The sequence below is a fragment of the Carassius gibelio genome, chromosome A6, assembly GCF_023724105.1.
Source record: "Carassius gibelio isolate Cgi1373 ecotype wild population from Czech Republic chromosome A6, carGib1.2-hapl.c, whole genome shotgun sequence".
Classification (NCBI taxonomy): domain Eukaryota; kingdom Metazoa; phylum Chordata; class Actinopteri; order Cypriniformes; family Cyprinidae; genus Carassius; species Carassius gibelio.
In genome coordinates, this window is record NC_068376.1 from 14,708,373 (window position 1) to 14,728,556 (window position 20,184).

Below are 20,184 nucleotides of genomic sequence, written 5' to 3' on the forward strand. Positions count from 1 at the left end.
GAACAATGTAAATGTTATAACATTTACTACACCACCAGCGTTAATTTTAACAGCAAATCTATACAACAACAACAATATATACATACATACATACATACATACATACATACATACATACACACACACACACAATGTACACACACATACATAAGATTAAATATTTTATTTGTCACGTGAAAGCTATATGCCATACAACAAGCAGTGAAATGCAAATCTGGCATATTATTTTTAGACTGCAAAAACATATGAGAAAATTAAATACAAATAATGAAATATACACTATATTAAACTACTACACAAGTGATGTGCAGAGATGCTACACAGAAACTGCTACACAGATGATGTGTAGAGATGTAAATGTGCAGTGAGGATGAGTTGCATAGCTAGCTTATCTCAAAAAAGTGCAGTGTGCAGAGAGTTACTGGGTAACTCTACACTACCAGTGTCTCTAAAGTGCAGTGTGTTTAATGTCCATGTTTAGTAGTCTTATAGTAGAAACTCTTTCTGAGCCTCTCCGTTTTTGCCATCAGACTGCAGAAGCATCTGCCTAGCTGTAGCAGATTAAACAGTTGGTTTCCAGGGTGGGTGGAGTCTTTAAGGATCTTAACAGTCCTAGATTTACATCTCCTGGTTTGATCTTGCAGAGAGGGGAGAAATGTTCTAGAGAAGCTGAGCACACTACTCTTTGCAAGGCTTTACAATCCTGGGCTGAGCGGTTTCCATACCACGATGAAATGCAGTCATATATACAGTATACTTTCATGATGAGTCAATATACTTTCTATAGCCCTGATATAGAAAGTTTTCAGGAAACCAGGGGAAACCTTGAATTTTCTCAGAAGACTCAGATGTTACAGTCATTGTCTGGTTTTTTAACTTGAGCTTGAATGTGATTAGTCCAAGTCAGGTCCTCGGAAATGTGTACACCAAGGTATTTGAAGCTGCTCACTCTCTCCACAGGGGTCCTGTTAATGATGAGTGAGGTGTAGATCCGCTGCTGCCTCCTCCTGAAGTCCACAAACAGCTCTTAGGTTTTGCTGACATTCAGAAAGAGACAGTTTATTTGGCAACATGATGTCAGACTTTCTACCTCATCAAGGCCCATCACCACTGTATCATCCGCATGAGAGGACATGCAGTCATATGTGTAGAGAGAGTAAAGCAGCGGGCTCAAAACACATCCTTGTGGGGCTCCTGTACTCGGGGTGATGATGTTGGAGGTGGTCTGACCCACCCTCACTACCTGAGGTCTACATGAAAGAAAATCAAGAACCCAGTCACAAAGTGGGGCATTCAGTCTGAGGTTTCGGAGCTTGGAGACCAGATTGTGGGGGACTACTGTATATTGAAGTTGTGTTGAAGGCTGAGCTATAATCTATAAACAGCAGCCTCACATAATTTCCTTTATTGCTGTCAGTGTGGGTGAGAGTGGCATGGAGGAGATGGGAGACAGCATCCTCAGTAGACTTATTAGGACGATAGATGAACAGCAGGTTTATTAGGCTGATGTCACTTTAAGACCTACAGTAATGCACATATCCAATATACCGATAAGCATCTGATAGGGCTGTGAATCTTTGGCAAGGCAGCGATTCAATTCGATAACGATTCATAGGTTTTCGATTCGATTCAAGAACGATTTTTGAACGATTCAATTCGATTCAATTATAACGATTCGATTCTGCAATCTTTAAGTGCATTCATGGGATTATTTAAATGCTTCTACTAAATTCTTTAAATGATTAGTCAGGGGGCAAAGTACAGTAGCATTTATGGTTAGAGAACCATAGGTTAGAAAAAAAGAAAAAAAAAAAACTTTTGTCCATTGTTAAATGCTAGTTTAATGATGCGACATGGCATACGTAAAAATGTATGTAAGCCAAGTTTTTAAAAAAGAGCTTAAAGAGTATTATGTATAAGCAAACATTTTGTCACACCAGGGGCGTAGCCATAGTTTCAGAAGTGACAGAAATGTCAAATACAATCATTTTATGTATGTAGCCTATATAATAATAATAATAATAATAATTATTATTATTATTATTATTATTATTATTATTATTTTTTTTTTATTATTATTATTTTTTTTTTTACAAGGAATTATCTTCTTTTTTAAGTACTTTTAATTAGCTGAAATAAATCAAATACACTGCTGGACAATAATCAATCATTTGTAATTGATATTATTTTCCTAATGGCAATTTTATGATTGTTTTATATACTAGGCTACATTTAATTAGCAATTATTTAGATTTTCTGCACAGAATAAGGTAGAAAATATACTTTATATTTTCTGTACTGTAATAAATGTCAGTTAGCACTGCATCATTCATAAATTTTTTTTTTTTTTTTTTTTTTCATCAGTTCATTCAGTTTAGCTGCAGATATAGCCTGGCGAGATCGCTTCTCTTTCAGTGTGAAAACGTCTTCATCTCTATTTTACTTTTCCTCTCCATCAGCGAATGATTCTGAGAGAAAACGCGCCAGATGTCTGTATGCTAATGAAACAAATGCTACTTTCATGCATATGATTATCAGATAAATCTTGCGGTCTTATTTCAAGGTCGTAGTTAATGCTGTTGTTTATTTTAAAAGTTTCCTTCTATTTTCGGTTCATCAGCATTGTTTTAAAACATTTAACATTCATCTGTGCGTATGATTTAGACACTTACATTGCTCCGTCCATGCAATAAATACAGCTGTCGACGGCTCCGGTAACTCCGTCGGTAAGATGCAGAGAGCCATTGACAAACTACAGAAAAGTAAAACTACTTCACGTTAGCATTACTGGCCACGAGTCCTATAGATCACACGTCAGCTGCATCAGAGACGAACGGAGCGCGAGCGCAATCCTGTGACAGTCTCAGGCGGTAAACAGTGGAGCGCGTAAAGGACAGGTAAGATGCACGATTCACGAACCCTGAGGTCTCCATTAATTTGTGCGTGTAGTATTTTAATGTGTATACATTTTGAAAGCATTGAATCGCTATAGAAATCGCGATCCATTCGATTCTTAGCATTTTTAATCGATTACTGTCCAAGATCGGCGATTCACGATTCAAATATCAAGATCGATGCATATGAATCGACAGGGTTTGTAATCGATGCATCGAGAAAACGAGTGAATCGTTACACCCCTAGCATCTGATATTCTGCCAACTGTTATATTCACGTTATACAAAACCATTTGGGCCCAAAAATAATTTTGTGTGTATCTGTCCATTCAAGTGTGATAAGACGCAAAGGATGATTCAGGACGCATCTGTGCACACAGAAAACGTACCAAAATAGGTTTCTTTAACACCATCAACCTTTTAAAAAATTCTTACATATTATGTCTGCTCTTCTCTTTTGCCCGGATAGTGACTTTTTACATTTTTTCTTTTACATTATATGAGACACTAACTTATACCCTTCCAGGTTGATCAGTATCTAACCTACCTATCACTCTACAAAATAGTTCTGTTTGAATTTCTTTCCAAATCGTCCCTCCCTAACATTTAATCTAATTTGTATTTGTTGAGGAAAGTTTCAATAGATTTTCATCATAGTTTTTGTATTTCAAGATTGTTTTTTTATTTAGCTGTTGTTGACTGTCACGGAACGCTCGACAACTCCTCCTCCTGGTTTCACCAGATCCCCCTCTCCGGCGCATTAGCATCTACTGCTAATTAGCATCTACTGCTTTGCCCATTACTCACCTGCTCATTATGTCCTGATTAATCTTCTTAGCATTGCATTATTATCACCTGTGTATCCTCAGCTTCCCTTTATCTGGACTGCTCTGCTGATCGTTCATTTGTGAAGTCTTGATTTACCCTAACTCTGCCTCTAGCTTGTTTCTCGTGTTTGTTCTTGTGATTTTGACTTGGACTCTAATCTCGTTTGTGAACCTTAGCTGCCAGCCCTTTGACCCACGCCTGTTTGAGTTACGATTCTTGGATTGCCCTTACCTGTGTGCTGTTTTGAGTGATTTATTCTGGCCTTGCCTAGTCTCCTTGAGTTCTATTACTGTCTATCTCTGCTGGCTTACCTGTGTTAATAAAATACTGCAGATGGATCCGACCGCCTCAGCCTCTTCGTCACAGAAGACTTCACCTAAACAGGATCCAGCAGATTTCCATCGACTGGCCCCTGAGGTATCCTCTCAAGCTAATGTGCTGGCCACCCATCAGCAACAGCTGGTCAAATTAACAGCTCTCACCGGGGAGCTCGTGAGATCCTTCCGAGCCTTATCCTCGCCGAGCACGGCTGAGAATCAAGCTCCGAGTCCTGCTGCATCCGCTCCCGTTACACCTGCCAGCCTATATTATCCCTTCCTGAGAAATTTGATGGCTCACCTTCTTCCTGTAAAGGATTTTTGTTGCAGTGCAGCTTGTATTTTAACCAGCAGACACAGTCCTACTCCACTGATGAGAGCCGCGTTTCCTTCATATGCTCTCAACTCACCGGCCGAGCTCTGGAATGGGCTACTGCACTCTGGTATGGAGGTCAGCTCTCTTTCCCCTCTTATGATGAGATTTTAACCCAATTTAGAGAGGTGTTTGAACATTCAGCGGGAGGAAAGGATCCAGGAGAATTACTGCTCACGTTACGCCAGGGTAATTCTACCGCAGCGGACTACACACTCTCTTTTCAGACCCTCGCAGCTCAAGCTGGATGGGAGGAGGAACCTCTTAAGCTCCTGTATCGCAAGGGACTCAACTCCAGCTGACCTCCAGCTGGCGTGCCGCGACGATGGTAAATCCTTGAATCAAATTATGGAGCTCGCCATCCGCCTTGACAACTTGATTCGCTCCCGACGCACACCTCTCAGGTCCAGTTTCTTTGAGTGTGCTTCCCCCAGCACGGAGTCGGAGCCCATGCAGATTGGTTACACGCGCCTCTCTATGGCGGAGCAGGAAAGGAGACGCCGTAATCATCTTTGCATGTACTGCGGAGAGGCAGGACATCTGAGAGCTACCTGTCCAGTTAATCCAGCACTCAAGAATTCTGCCGCGGTGAGTTCTAATCACTCTTCTAAATTAATCTCTGTGGATAGTTCTTTGAAGTTTAATGGACAAACTTTAAGCGTAAAGGCCTTGATTGATTCTGGAGCTGCTGGAAATTTTATCGACCTTGCATTTGCCAAAACTCATCATGTTTCTCTCCTCGCATGTGAATCCGGTGTGACCGTGGAAGCACTGGATGGACGCCCCTGGGGACTGGAGAGGTGCATTACACCACGCAACCCCTCACGCTCAGCTTCGGGACACAGCATTCTGAAACTATCCAGTTCTTCACGATTCACTCACCTGGGCATCCTATAATCTTGGGTCTTCCTTGGCTAGAGAGACACAACCCCCAGATTTCCTGGTCAGAAGGGAAAATATCCCGGTGGTCCGCATTCTGTCAGATCAACTGTATGGCTGCTGTCCAAGGTTCTGAACTCCACAGCACTTCCCTCAAGGGAGTGGATTTTCATAGGATTCCCCCTGAATACCACGATCTAGCTCTGGCTTTCAGCGAAACCGAGGCTTCTCATCTTCCGGCTCACCGTGCCGGCGACTGTGCCATTGAGCTTTTGCCTGGGGCTGTACCTCCACGCGGAAGAGTTTATCCGCTGTCACAACCTGAAACAGAAGCCATGAGGGCGTACATTGACGAACAGCTCTACATCTCTACATCTCCGGCTTCCGCTGGATTCTTTTTCGTTAAGAAGAAGGATGGGGGTCTTCGGCCGTGCATCGACTATCGTGGTCTTAATGAAGTAACAGTGAAGTACCGCTATCCTCTCCCGTTAGTCCCAGCAGCCCTGGAGATGCTTTGTACTGCCCGCTACTTTACCAAGCTGGACTTAAGAAACGCATACAACCTGATTCGCATACGGAGTGGTGACGAGTGGAAGACTGCGTTTTCTACTACATCCGGGCACTATGAATATCGGGTAATGCCGTTCGGCCTGTCAAACAGTCCTTCAGTTTCTCAAGCCTTTGTAAATGAAATTTTCCGGGACATGTTACATTAGAGAGTTATTGTCTACATTGATGACATTTTGATTTATTCTGATTCCCTTGAGGAGCATGTCCAAGATGTTCGTGCGGTCCTCAAGCGCCTGATTGATAACCAGCTCTATGCCAAGCTCTCCAAGTGTGAGTTCCACCAGACACGTATCTCATTTCTGGGCTATATTATCAGTGCGGATGGAGTTTTAATGGATGACAGCAAGGTCAAAGCCGTGGTGAAGTGGCCCCAACCTTCCTCTATTAAGGAGCTGCAATGCTTTTTGGGCTTCGCCAACTTTTACCGCAGATTCATCCGCAACTTCAGTGTAATTGCATCTCCCCTCACATCTCTGCTTCGAGGAGGGGGTAAATATTTTAAGTGGACAACGGAGAGTGCTGCGGCCTTTGCTCAGCTCAAGGAAAGATTCACTTCTGCTCCTATTCTCCATCACCTGGATCCTGAAAGGGAGTTTATCATTGAAGTGGATACATCTAACACAGGAGTGGGGGCTGTGCTGTCTCAGTGGTGTGGTAACCCTGCGAAAATGTTCCCGTGTGCCTTTTACTCCCGCAAAATCAACTCTGCAGAACGCAATTATGACGTGGGTGATCGCAAACTCCTGGCCATGAAGACTGTCTTCGAGGAGTGGAGGCACTGGCTGGAGGGAGCTCGTCAGCCTTTTACAGTGCTTCCTGTCCTGACAGTTTGATGGTCCCAGTGAAGTATCTGAGCCAGAACCCATGATTTCCCCTGCACTAATCGTGGCACCTGTCCAGTGGGACATAATCTCTGAGATCACGGCGTCGCTAAGTAATCATCCCGCTCCGCCAGAATGTCCCGCCGACCGCCTCTTTGTTCCGTCCAGGCTCCGCCACCGTGTGCTTCAGTTGGTTCATTGCACCCCTAGCGCTGGTCATCCTGGTATCGCGGCCACCATGCAGTTGGTTTCCAATCGCTTTTGGTGGGCTTCACTCCAGTCTGATGTCATAAAGTTTATTCATCAATGCTCCGTTTGTAACACTGTAAAATCCTCCCATCTCAAACCCGCTGTATTATTACAACCTCTGCCAGTACCATATCGCCCCCTGGTCGCACATCGCAGTGGATTTTGTTACGGATCTGCCTCCATCCCAGGGGTTTACGACCATCCTCTCTGTGGTGGACAGTTTCTCTAAGTCCTGCCATTATATACCCCTGGCTGGCCTGCCCACGGCCTTACAGACTGCCGAGGCTCTTCTCAACCAAGTGTTCCATCTCTTTGGTCTGCCTGAAGACATTGTCACTGACCGCGGGCCCCAGTTTACCTCCCTTGTCTGGAGAGAATTGTGTTCCAAACTCAATATCAATGTCAGTTTAACTTCTGGTTACCATCCCCAGGCCAATGGGCAGGCTGAACGTCTAAACCAGGATTTGATTCGATTTCTAAGAACTTACTGCCACCAGAATCAGCAGGACTGGAGTCGCTTTCTGGCCTGGGCGGAGTATGCCCAGAATTCCCTGTTAAAACCTGCCACTGGTCTAACACCTTTTCAATGTGTTTTAGGTTTCCAGCCTTCCCTCTTCCCGTGGGTCGGGGAGCCATCCGACCTCCCAGCAGTAGATGCATGGCTCCGGCGCAGCGAGGCCACCTGGGAGGCTGCTCACATTCACTTGCAGCACGCCATTCGCCGTTACCAGCATCAGGCAGATCGGAGGAGGCGTGGGGGTCCCAGTTGAGGTTCATGACGCAGAGGCTTTCCGGGTGCGAGAGATCCTGGACTCCAGACATCACGGTGGGGTGTTGCAGTACTTTATCGACTGGGAGGGGTACGGTCCCGAGGAGCGTTCCTGGGTCAGGTCTCAGGACATCCTGGATCCCACATTAACTGCTGCTTTTCAATCACCTTTATTTATATAGTGCTTTAAACAAAATTTTTCACCGAGACCATCCTGATCGACCTGCTCCTAGACCCCATGGTAGACCCCGCCGTCGGCCAGGTCCTCGCTTCCGGAGCCGCTCGCAGGGGGGGCCTCTGTCACGGAACGCTCGACAACGCCTCCTCCTGGTTTCACCAGATCCCTCTCTCCTGCGTATTAGGACTGCTTTGCCTATTACTCACCTGCTCATTATCTCCTGATTAATCTCCTAAGCATTGCATTATTATCACCTGTGTATCCTCAGCTCCCCTTTATCTGGACTGCTCTGCTGATCGTTCATTTGTGAAGTCTTGATTTACCCTAAGGGCCCTATTTTAACGATCTGAAACGCAAGTGTCAAAGCGCGAAGCGCAAGTAACTTTGTGGGCGGGTCTCGGCGCTGTTGCTATTTTCCCGGCGGGATAAATGGCTCTTGCGCCCGGCGCAAATCTAAAATGGGTTGGTCTGAAGTAGCTTCATTATTCATAGGTGTGGTTTGGGCGTAACATGAAATAAACCAATCAGAGCGTCATCCAACATTCCCTTTAAAAGCAGGTGCGCAAGTTCCATTATGGATTGCTATTATTATGGCGTATTTACCAGGCGCACGCCAGGAGCTGTTCACAGCCGAGGAGACTGATGTTCTTGTAAGAGCAGTGAAAGACAGAGAAGTTGTGTTGTATGGGGATGGGAGAATAATTAGCCTGAATAATTTGTAAGCTAGATTTATGCCTATTTTTTTCACATCTTCGTGTCACACCACAATGATTTCCGTCATCTCATGTGTTAATATTTTTTTAGTGTAACAATTTATGATTTGCAAAAATAACTGTTGCATCTGTGTAGATTACATGAGCAAAGTATATGCGTGTTGTGCACGTTATACATTATGGTCAAGCATGCGCCCTTAAAATAGCATAATGAACAACGCGCAACGCGCCACTGACTTTAGACTAGGTTTTTTCTGGTCAGTGGCGCAATTGTTTAATGGAACAGCAAAATAGCACCAGGGATTGTTTGCGCCGGAACACGCCTCCTTTTTTGCGCTGAACCGCCCAGGGAGCGCAAGTTCATTCACTAGTTTAGCGACGTACTTCTGTGGAGGGAAAAGCGCGCTTTGCGCAGGTGCAAAATAGGAATGACACATGCGTCGGTGTACAAAGTCAATTGCGCTGGGTGCAAGATAGGGCCCTAACTCTGCCTCTAGCTTGTTTCTCGTGTTTGTTCTTGTGATTTTGACTCTGATCTCGTTTGTGAACCTAAGCTGCCAGCCCTTTGACCCACGCCTGTTTGATTTACGATTCTTGGATTGCCCTTACCTGTGTGCTGTTTTGAGTGATTTATTCTGGCCTTGCCTAGTCTCCTTGAGTTCTATTACTGTCTATCTCTGCTGGCTTACCTGTGTTAATAAAATACTGCAGATGGATCCGACCGCCTCAGCCTCTTCGTCACATTGACGAACATTTTTATACATAAATGGAATTATTACTGGACTTATCCTTTAACAAAAATAAATTACTGTTAATTTTAAAATTAAGCTCACATTTACTCTTGTTTGGTGCATTTTCAGTCAAATTGAGTAACTAGGAATCTGCATGATTTTTTTGCATGAAATTTCGTTTAAAAGGTTTCCTCACACAGATTTTGAACCACGTTGACCAACAGAAAGCTGGTTGATGATTTCCATAGTAATTTCCATATCAGCTATATATACTGTATATATATATATTACTATGTTCATGTTTTAAACTTTTAAACCAAATTTAATACCCACTAGACATTAACTAGACATTGTATACGCAGTTTTAGTCTATTTTTCTTTCACAACAAAAATAGTTCTATCAAAAGGCAGGACAGAATCAACAGTTGTGTCAAGCAGTACACATTAGCTGTTTTTTTTTCTTCTTCCTGACTGAATGTGATTTTCAACAAATCAGCTGAGCAAATTATTCAATGACTCACTCTTGGGGCATTCACATGGAGTTTAAATTTTAATGCTTCTCATTTACAGTACTTTGCACGTCATGCATTATTGCTAAACTGAATTGTGGATTCGTTGTGTCTCATCACTGGCATTGTTTGTGTTAAGGCTAGATGGCAAACAGCAACAACTACTGGGCATGTGCACATCAAAATAGCATAATTTTTTTCATATTGTACAAAAATAATTACTATTTTTACATTATTATAAGGGGTAGTTTTAGTGTTGAGTAGGGTTTATATGTTAATAAAACAACCTAATAGGTAGAAAATTAAATGTATTGTTAACTTCCAGATTTAGCTTTTTTTTTTTACGGCCAGCTTGTAACCGCAACAAAGACCGCAATCCCTTCTAGCCACAACCCATTGACTGCGGTCAGACTGCCTTTATGCAAGTAACATAGCACAGACGTTAGCCAGTTGTGTTCATGCAACACTGGAAAGGTAATGTGATTGGCTGTTGTCACTATGAAGGTCTGTCTTCACCAAGCTTCTGACATGCCCTCCATCAAGCCTTGACATCAACACTTCTTGTGAATGCCTCGTCATATACACAAAATGTCCCTTGTTGCCATTGCCATCTACTGGTGTAACAATATAACCAGCAAAAAATCCCCACCACTAATACTCAAACTGACTGTGAGACTGGAACTCCACAAAGAAAGACTAGCAGAGTGATACTAACAGTGAAAAGTCCCAGTACTGCTAATTACTCCTAGTCGTCTGATCAGCCAGTCAAATTTAAAAGGGTCCTTTTATGCTTTTTACACTTTAAACTTCCTTTAGTGCATATGTTGCTGTTTGTGCATGAATAAGATCTGTAAAGTCCACTCCAAAGGGATTTGTATTCTCTGTATCAGCACTATTTCTGATCTCCACGAATGCCTTGATTGTAGTCCACTTTGAGGATGGGTATTCAAGAAACTTAGCACATAGAACATCCTCATTTTTCATCACAGTAACTCTTGGCATTGGTTGTGAGGATATATTTCCATAGTAGCTTATAGACCATAGTTATTTGTAGCATAAAACACAAGCAATTTTAGTCTTGGGAGTTTCTTCACAACATTGCCAAAAAAATATTCCAAGAAAGTGATAGCTGAGAGAAGAGTGCAATTTTCAAATTTATTCTGTAAAAAAATGAACAATTATATTATTAGACCTCCATAATGTATCATTCACACTCGTTTATGTACAGGTGCATCTCAGTAAATTAGAATGACGTGGAAAAGTTATTTCAGTAATTCATGACAGGGTCTGAATACCTAGGACCATGTGATATTTCAGTTTTTCTTTTTTAATAAATCTGCAAAAATGTTAATAATTCTGTTTTTTTTCTTCTGTCAATATGGGGTGGTGTGTGTACATTAATGAGGAAAAAATGAACTCAAATGATTTTAGCAAATGGCTGCAATATAACAAAGACTGAAATATTTAAGGGGGTCTGAATACTTTCCGTACCCACTGTATAATCTAAACTGTTCTTAAGAAAAAAAATGTAGAAAGGTTGTAGTAGTTTTTCATATTTAGCCTATATCCCTCTTCCTTGGCAGTAGGTTTAGATAAAGTTTACATGTTAATAATTTAGTAAATGTTCTAAGCTGAAGGCAATGCAAAACTGAACCAGAATGATCAAAGAAAGCACGTTAACTTGTGTGTGCAATGTGCCATTCAGCTACATAACTTACAGGTGTCCTGCAGTGAAGTTTTCCACATTACATTATTTTTACACAAAGACATGACTAGTACTTTTGGAAAAATAAATAAATAAATAATAAAAAATTAACTAAACTAATGTTGACTAAATTTGGGGTCAATGAAATATTGGCTCACAACGTAAATTTAAAAAAAAAATACAAATAAACAACAAAATACAAAACAAACACAGATCAAGAGGAAAATGCTGTTTATTAATATAAGCTGAAATAATCTCCATACCACATGGAAATACTTCCTCAATGATCACATACTATTAAAAGGATATTTCACACAAAAATGAAAATGTTATCGTTCATGCTGTTCCAAACCTGTAGGAATTTCTTTCTTCTGTTGAATGCAGAACATATTTTGAAGAATGTTGATAACCAAACAGCTGTTGGTAGCCATTGTTCTCTATTGTATAGCGAGTGTAGAAGAAGAAGAAAAAAAAGAACTGTAGAAGACAATACTACCAGCAACTGTTTGGTTCCCAACATTTTTCTAAAAATATTCTTTTGTATTCACCAGAAGAAAGAAACTCAAACAGAAACAGATTTGGAACTATTTGAGGGTAAGTAAACGATGACATGATTTTCATTTGTGTGTCAACGATCCATTTTAAAGGCAAGGGAAAAAAGAATGAAAAAAAAAAAAAACATTTAAAAGCCAGCAACATTGTTAAATCTCATTACAGTCATGTTCTTAATATCTGAACAATAAAGAGAAAGTTAAATTCACAAAGCATCATTTCCATTTAAACACCAAGAATGTCAAGAGATTTGCATAAACCCAGTGCTTGGTTGATGATGATGCTCCTTGGTTAAGAGACAAAGAGCATGGTGCTGACATTTTAATATCTGCTGATTCAAAAACTCTTAAACTTTAGAAACTTTAAATCCCCGCCAGTCATCCCCTTTACCCACCCCACCAAAAAGATCCTTGTATCCTTGTAAGAATAGCGTGTCCGGACATACTGTCCCCTCAAACTTGTGCAGATTCTTAATCCTTTTACAACATCTTATTTCTGCATCTAGTGTTAAACCTAGATGGAATTCAATTCCACACTCGAAACCTTGTAAGAAAATCTAGTAAGAATTAAAATTGTGTGTGTGGATCTGCAATTCACAGGCCTTTGTATACAGTCCCCTACTGAATTTTTAAAACAAGTAAAGACAAGAGGATGGAATATCAAGCATCTTTTACTGGACCTCATTAAGAATCATCAGGAAAGGTAAAATCAAAAAGTGGTAGGTCCTTCCACAACCTAAACAAAACTGTATTTGCACATAAAGAGACGGATAAAAAAATATTTAATATGGAAAGTATAGTACATAGGTTCACTACAAATTGAATATTTGGTAAATGTGTGTCTGCTACGGATTAAAATACTAAAAAAAAATCCATAACCTTCAGTGCTTAGAGCTGGATTTCCATCAGCATCTTTTTTTCTCTCTTTCATTTATCAATTTTATTTTTTTTAATTCTCATGATCATAACACTGGAACTGGAACCCCTAATCATCCTGAGGAAATATCCAAGTCTATTGTCAGTGTGCAAGACAGTGACAAAATCATGTTGCTTTTGCAGAAACTAAAATTGAAGAAATCTAGGCATAAGTGCAACAAACAAGAACAATAAGCAAAATACAATGCAACACTGAAAAAAAATCCCAGAGTTCAGCAAGTAGTATACGCCTTCATTTGAAAAGGTTTTTTTTTTTTTTTTTTTTTTTTTTTTTTGATGGAAGATGCAAATTGCAAGTTTTTTTTCCCCTTGCATTCCTGTAATCAATTTCTTTTTTTGCAATTGAATCATTTGTAAACAACAGGTAGATTTAAAAATATATATTTTTTTGTTTTTGTTTTTTTTATAATGCAATTGAAATGATGAACACTCTTCAAAATGATAACTCTTGTGGGAATAAATCCACAGGAAAACCACTATGAAAATAAAATGTTACAGGTTTTAAACATTTTAGGATGAATAAAATATCCATAAAATCCTTGAGTAAACATTAGCACATGAATTGTCATCTCCCTTGCAGTTTTCACTTTTTCTTATATATATATATATATATATATATATATATATATATATATATATATATATATATATATATATATATATATATATATAGCTGAGCAAGGGAACAAAGACACTCAGTGCAATGCTAGATAGTTACCATGTTGGAACAATTTTTAAAACACAGGCACACACAATAACAGACAGTACAACCTACTGAATAAATCATAATTGCAGACAGTTGCCCCGTGACAAGAAGCAGTGATTAGAGAGCACACATTTTTTTTTTTTAAGATCACTTTTTTTTTCGTGAAGAATGTTTAACCTTGTGAGCATGCTATCAAATAACTTGAAAGTGTCAGACCCAAACAAAAATCAAACAAAATATAAATTCACATTTTAAAATTGGCGCACTTTAATTCAAGTATCGGTGAAGATATATCTTTTGATATGTTTATGATTTTTCATTCTTTTCATTCTCTGCACAGAGACAAAAACATGGTTCATAATTATGGGTTTCAACATAGGTATACACAAATACTGCATGTATGTCCTGTGTCATTTCATTTTCAACATGCTACTCCATTAAGACTATTTGGTTCATATCTATCATTAATCGCTCTGTTGTTTTTTTTCCTTTAGGCAAATTCTCTTGAATGACACACTGTAAGGATCAAGGTCTATTGCTTATTTCAAATTATATTTCACCCAGTAGTTTCAAAAGGGAAGGAATCAGAGATTCATTTTTCTACATTATAAGTGTGATAATATACAGGATAATGTTTAGCTGTAGTCTACCTATGCTGGTTTCACCAGAGACTTTGACTGTTTGGAATTACAGCCACATTGTGGTTCACTGTCAGCCAGCTGCAACTGAGTTAGGAACAAGGCAGTTACATACACAGGCAACAGTGACCCCCCACCCCACCCAGAAACAAACAAAAAAAATAAGTCAATGAACAATGTTATTATCTTAAGACACATCTGTTGAAATGTCTTTTCCCAAAAGAAGAAGAAGAAGAAAAAAAAGGTTTATACAGCATAAAGGCCCAAAACAAGCTGATACTGAGATGGAAATGTACATGTCGGGGCCCCAATTTTTTTTTTTTTTTTTTTATACAAACAAACGGTTAATACAGCATACACAAAAGGCACTCCAGCTTGCTGTCAACCTTCAGAATTTGACCAGCAAACAGGAGATAATTTCAGCAAGAAGTGCATTTTTAAATGTTATAGATCATTTTCCTTCATTGTTCACGTGTTTTTGTCAAACTTTTATATGTATGAAAAAAAAATTTATAATACTAAAAAGATATTAAAATGCTATTACATTTTTTGGTATTCAAAAAAGTATGCCATTAGCATACCATAATCCCCAATGCTGTTAAAGTTCTTGTTTGTTATTAAGGATTCTTCCAATGACAGTAACAAGATTTATCACAAATAACCAGCATGAGGTGAAAAATATCTGACGAATATCCTCAACCCTTTTGAATCCAATCCCACCTCAAACACACAACAATCATCAAAGTGCCACCCAACAGAAGTGCTCACCAACAAAACGACACACATTGGAATTTAAGAGGTGAAGTCAAGAGATGCCACAGTGTACTCTACATATATCTATGTATATATTGGCACATGAGAGCATAAGGAGAATTCAACACAACCAGCAGCAGAGAGGTAAGATACACAGGTCCCATTTACTGTATAAACAAACTATTGGCTCTGCAGCAGTCCCTATTCAAAGGGATTGAGAAAATTTAAACTAGCCACCCTCCTAAATGTATTGCCCCACTGATAAATATCCTCTTGCGTTTCTTTAATGTACACTTTATAAGCTTCATACACATCATTTGATGTGTAAAGCTTACTAATGATAAATCTCCAAAACGATTGGCTTTCAATAAACATAAATTTAGCAAATCCTGTCGTGCCCTGAGATTATACTGAAATGAGATTGATCAAATTCAGCAGAATTAACACACAGACCTCCAAAAATAAAACTGGCTTAGTGTCAGACAACATGTAAGAAAGTATTACCGGAGGAGGACTGTGAGATATTTCCAACTTTCTTTCGAAGCCACAGATTGGCACAGGACGGACATTACTTGCCCATCTTCTCTAACTTTGCATAGTGACTGCATGGCATGTGCTATAGTTAAAGAACCAGTGGCAGAAAGAGTCTGGCCATAGAAACACTGCTCGGACAGGGCTTTTTCAAGTATGAGTGGCTTGTCTCGATTACAGGGTTGGCTTCACTGAGGCCACATAAGAGAAAGAGGATGCTAGCAGCTGAGTTAGAGGTGGGAAACCCAGGGTGAGGTCACACATGCACATCAACAAAAGAGGCCTAAATTAACTAAGAACACTGTTAACAACAAAAACAAATATGGCCTACATCATTGATTTTCGTTTGCATTCCTTACACAGGAAAACTATACAGAGGCACCCCTTTTAAAGTGTATCTGCATATGAGCACTGCAAGGCAGTTAAAGATCACTGCATGAAGTTCACAACACTGGCAATTCCATTCAGTCTCAAACTCCAGTGAAAAACATCACACAAGACCACGCAAAGGGAAGGAGTAGGTAACGGCGCATGAGGTGTGATGTTATCCAGAGAAGGAACGGGGAGACATTCGAAGATCCGTACCCAAATTACTACAACAAGGATGCAAATGATAAAGGATGACGACAACATCCACATCATGACGTCATTAATGTCCTTTTTTGCATTCCATTGTACTAGGTGTGCGGAGAGAGTTTGCCTTTCAGTTCACACACTGAGGCACTAACACACCACACATCCTCCTTTTCAAATCCAACCAAATCGGGGAGCCTTCTTCAGACAGATAAAGACATCTGACTTTCATTCGAGTAACAATGACATTCACTTTGATAGAGAGGGTGGAAAAGTACAGACAAATATGTTTTTCTGAATACCAGTAAGGTTAAAAAAACAAACAAAAAAAAAAAAAAAAGGTAAAAGTTGCCCTAAGAAGTTTTTTTGTTGTTGTTGTTGTTTTTTTTAACCATACGCATAACTGTAATAAGTGCTATGATAATACCCCATTTAAGAAGAGACATAGAACGCACAGATGTATTTTATGTTTGTACCAAATGCTAAGTTCTCTTACTCTATACTGCATTAAGAAAAACCCATTGTATTTGGTATTGTGCCTGATTCCCGTGTCATGTGCCTCCGCTCTGGATTCCGTTTCTGTTCGGTGAAGAAGTGGCTGGGAGACTGTGTTATCCCACACATGCTGAGTTTATGCATGGAGTGACGTCAAACACAATTAACAGTTCCTCCTTTCCACGCAAATACCGAAACGCCAGCAAGCCAGACAAACAGAGGCGAGGTGGGAAAATCAGTTCAGAGGTTAAATTCTTCCAAAATCTTCCAGAGAGAGAGAGAGAGAGAGAGAAAAAAAGAGGAGTCTTAAGTTTCAGTAAGCTTCAGTTTGGACTGAAGAAAGGGTCTCTGGCTTCTATTGCACAATGCATCAGAATTAGTTTCTTGTCTCGGTTGTCTCTCAATACAATGGCAGATCAGATCCATAACATAGTAACTGTATAACTTCTGATTGATTCAGCACTGAAGTCCATTAGGTATAAAAAAAAAAAAAAAGCCTCCACTGAGTGTTTTTGACAGTGGTTATGTACTCGTGCACAGATGCTTGGTCAAATTCCAGCAGACACTGACATTCATTCATCTACATCAAAGCTTAAAATCCAGCTTATTTTTTTTTTAACCATACACATATTAAAAAACAAAACACCGACTGGCTTGAGTAAATAGAAATCATAGAGCAGTGCAGCTCCCTTTTGTAAAACTAAGATAATTGAAGAAAAAAGATCATTGGTGATTCGTCACGCTGACAGGCCACTGCTAGGAGTGTTCTTCTCATTTGCTCTGGCCTATTCGCTGGCTCAGAAACAGAACTGTGCAAGATACAAAGTTTTTTTGTTTTGTTTTATAAAATAAGTTTTTAAGGAGGAACTGGAGAGAGAGCACTTATGGCTAATAGAAGTTCTGAAGAAACTGCAAAGTTTAAAACCAAATAGTACCAGGATCATTTCAATCATCAGAACAGTGTCGTTACAGAGTGTCGTGAGGTTTCACTGTGCCTGGGTCGCTTTCAGATGGCTGCCTCGTTGATGGCTTCTCCTGAACTACACTTTTGAGCAAAAAACCCTTTGGAAATAAAAGTGCATCAAAAGGCTTCTGCTTCTATTGATTCTTGCTTCTCAAGGTCTTTGAACACTAAGAACAAAATCCACAAACACAACAAACAGTCTGACGTCAAAAAAAAATAAAAACAGGACAAATAAACAGCAGTGGAAGGTTTGCAGCTTTGTTTCACCTTAAACCTCCATTATAGCTCCACAGAAAGTGATTATCGCCACACTGATTTGCTTGGGTTTTAATCCATTAGGTCTCTTGACTTTGTTGGTCTATGATGTCTGATACATCTTACATGCTCTCTCCGCTCAGCAGGTCTCCCGGGAGCAGAGTGTTCATTGGGATGGGGCTGCCAATTACCCTGGCATCGTCTTCATTTTGGGGACCCCACAAACTGGAGTACTGTGGCCCACTGCCCCACAGCAGGTTGCCTCCATGTCCGCTGTTGCTGTTCCCGGTACTACAGACTGTCTTGGTACCTCTACCTCCTCCACCCCTGCTCCAGAAGCCTGTGGGGTGGCTGGCAGCAGGGTTGCACAGCCGGGGTTGATTGGAGCCTGGTGCTTGGCTGGCCTGCCAGCTGGTGGTGGGGGTGAGGGACTGGCCCTGTGCAAAGAAGCGGTTCACATCGTCCTCACTGGCAAACTCTGCCAGGATTGTAGTGTTACCCAGCACACACCTTGAGAGGTAGACAAACAATTGGAAGGGATTCGAGCATTTCTGATGGATAATACACAAAATCAGCTTGAAGAGAGAAAGACAATGCGCATTTATCTAGAAGGTTTTCAAAAAATATAGGACTTCAATTTAGAAAAAAAAGGCATACAGCTAACACTCTAAATCGTAAATATAACCATAAATCTGTTCTTGAACATCCTCTCAGGTCCTGTCACAAATGGCACGCTTACAAGACCAGCCACATGCACATGACTGTAAAGTAGGGCTCCTTAGCAGACTTTTAACCAACAGTCAAAGCGGCATTATGTTACAAAAGTGTGGATTCCGTGGGGTTTAGGTTGCCATTTGGGACAACGCCTCAGAGATGTATGATGTAGAAAAGCTTGTAGTCTTACATGTGCAGGGATTTTTGGGCTTTGGCAGTCTCCTCCTTGGAGCTGTAACGTACAGCAGCAATGCCCTGTGTCAGGTTCAGATGGAAGGTAATGAGAGGGCCGTGCTGCATGCACAGCGTCCGCAGGGTGGAGCCATCAATCTGATGCAAGCATATACAGAAATTATTAAATTAATTGTTAGACATATTCAAGTGCTAAAGTGCTGTTCAGTGAGTATCTGTTCTTCCAAAAACATGCACGGAATAGTGAAAAAGACCTGCACAGAATGTAAAGGGTTTTGAAATGCCCTATTTACGATTATTAACATATTATACACACATAATTCTGTGTCTCGTTGCTAGGTGCTGAGTTAGAGACAGATAAAAACAATGTGTTCTAAAATCCTCTATTATATGCCTGTATAGCTAAAAAGCTCATATTTTAATGCTGAAAAATGATACATGGATGCCACTGTAAACTCATTCTTAGAAAATGGTCGGCAGTGTTTTGAAACTGAAATTGTCGAGGTTTGCTGTGTAAAACTTTTATACTCATATAAGAGATGCTGAAAAAACAGCAAGACATTTTGCAACAGTAAAGAAAGTATTTACATTTTTTTTTTAATTTACGTTGCAAAACAATTAAATAGCAGCACAGTGGAACACACAAAAACACAAACAGTATAGTGCATAATGCTTCATAAAACACTTTTGTTACATAAAAAGTGACATACTGTATAGTTCTGTAATTTCATGGGATATGAATAGAAATAAGTAATATTCCTTTTTACAGTAATATAAATGATTTGCGCTATGCACCTGAGGAGTGAGGTTTCTCAGCACCAGCCAGCTGCTTCCTCTGTTGGAACTGTCAGTGCTCCAAGTTCCTCCTTCTATAAAATTTTTTACAAAGAGACAGGTCTTGAGAGACATGTTACAGCTCAGCATATTTTCAACTAAATTCTTGACTTCTATACATTTGCAAATTTAAACACATAACTTGAGACAGAGTCTGACTGGTCGGTCACACTACAGCAGAACAGAACGTAAGCAACTGGTTGTGCTGCTTTTTACCACACAGGTGTACTGAGGATTTACCTGAGGAGTACGAGCTGTTCCAGCCCTGGCTGAGGCCAAGAGAGTTCCCTCCCCAGGTGGAGGAGGGCTTGGTGTTGGTCAGACCTGGAGGGGGACGTGAGGGAGCACTGGAGTTACGTGTCCCTGGGGAAACCTTCCATAACTCATGAGATAAAGAGGCCTGTGTGTGGGAGATGGGTCCAGGGGACCAAGTAGACTTCATTTCCAAGAGTTTACCTGAAGAAAAGGAGGAGACAAAGTAGGAGAAGGACAAATTAATAACAGCA

General features: G+C 40.3%; 1 protein-coding gene across 2 annotated transcripts in view; it reads right to left on the reverse strand.

The window, feature by feature from the left end:
• Positions 1–11,750: 11,750 nt before the first annotated feature.
• The window catches only part of LOC128015495 (trinucleotide repeat-containing gene 6C protein), a 41,588-nt gene continuing 33,154 nt past the window's right edge, over positions 11,751–20,184 (reverse strand). Inside the window, exons 18-21 of one of the 2 annotated variants that reach the window (XM_052599356.1) lie at positions 19,919–20,134; positions 19,640–19,713; positions 18,843–18,982; positions 11,751–18,448 (exon numbers count right to left, since the gene is read on the reverse strand). In XM_052599356.1, the coding sequence (XP_052455316.1) occupies positions 18,061–18,448; positions 18,843–18,982; positions 19,640–19,713; positions 19,919–20,134 (818 nt within the window). In that variant the 3' untranslated portion in view covers positions 11,751–18,060. Of the gene's footprint in view, positions 18,449–18,842; positions 18,983–19,639; positions 19,714–19,918; positions 20,135–20,184 lie in introns of those variants that run through there. The other variant, XR_008183922.1, reaches the window with a different exon arrangement.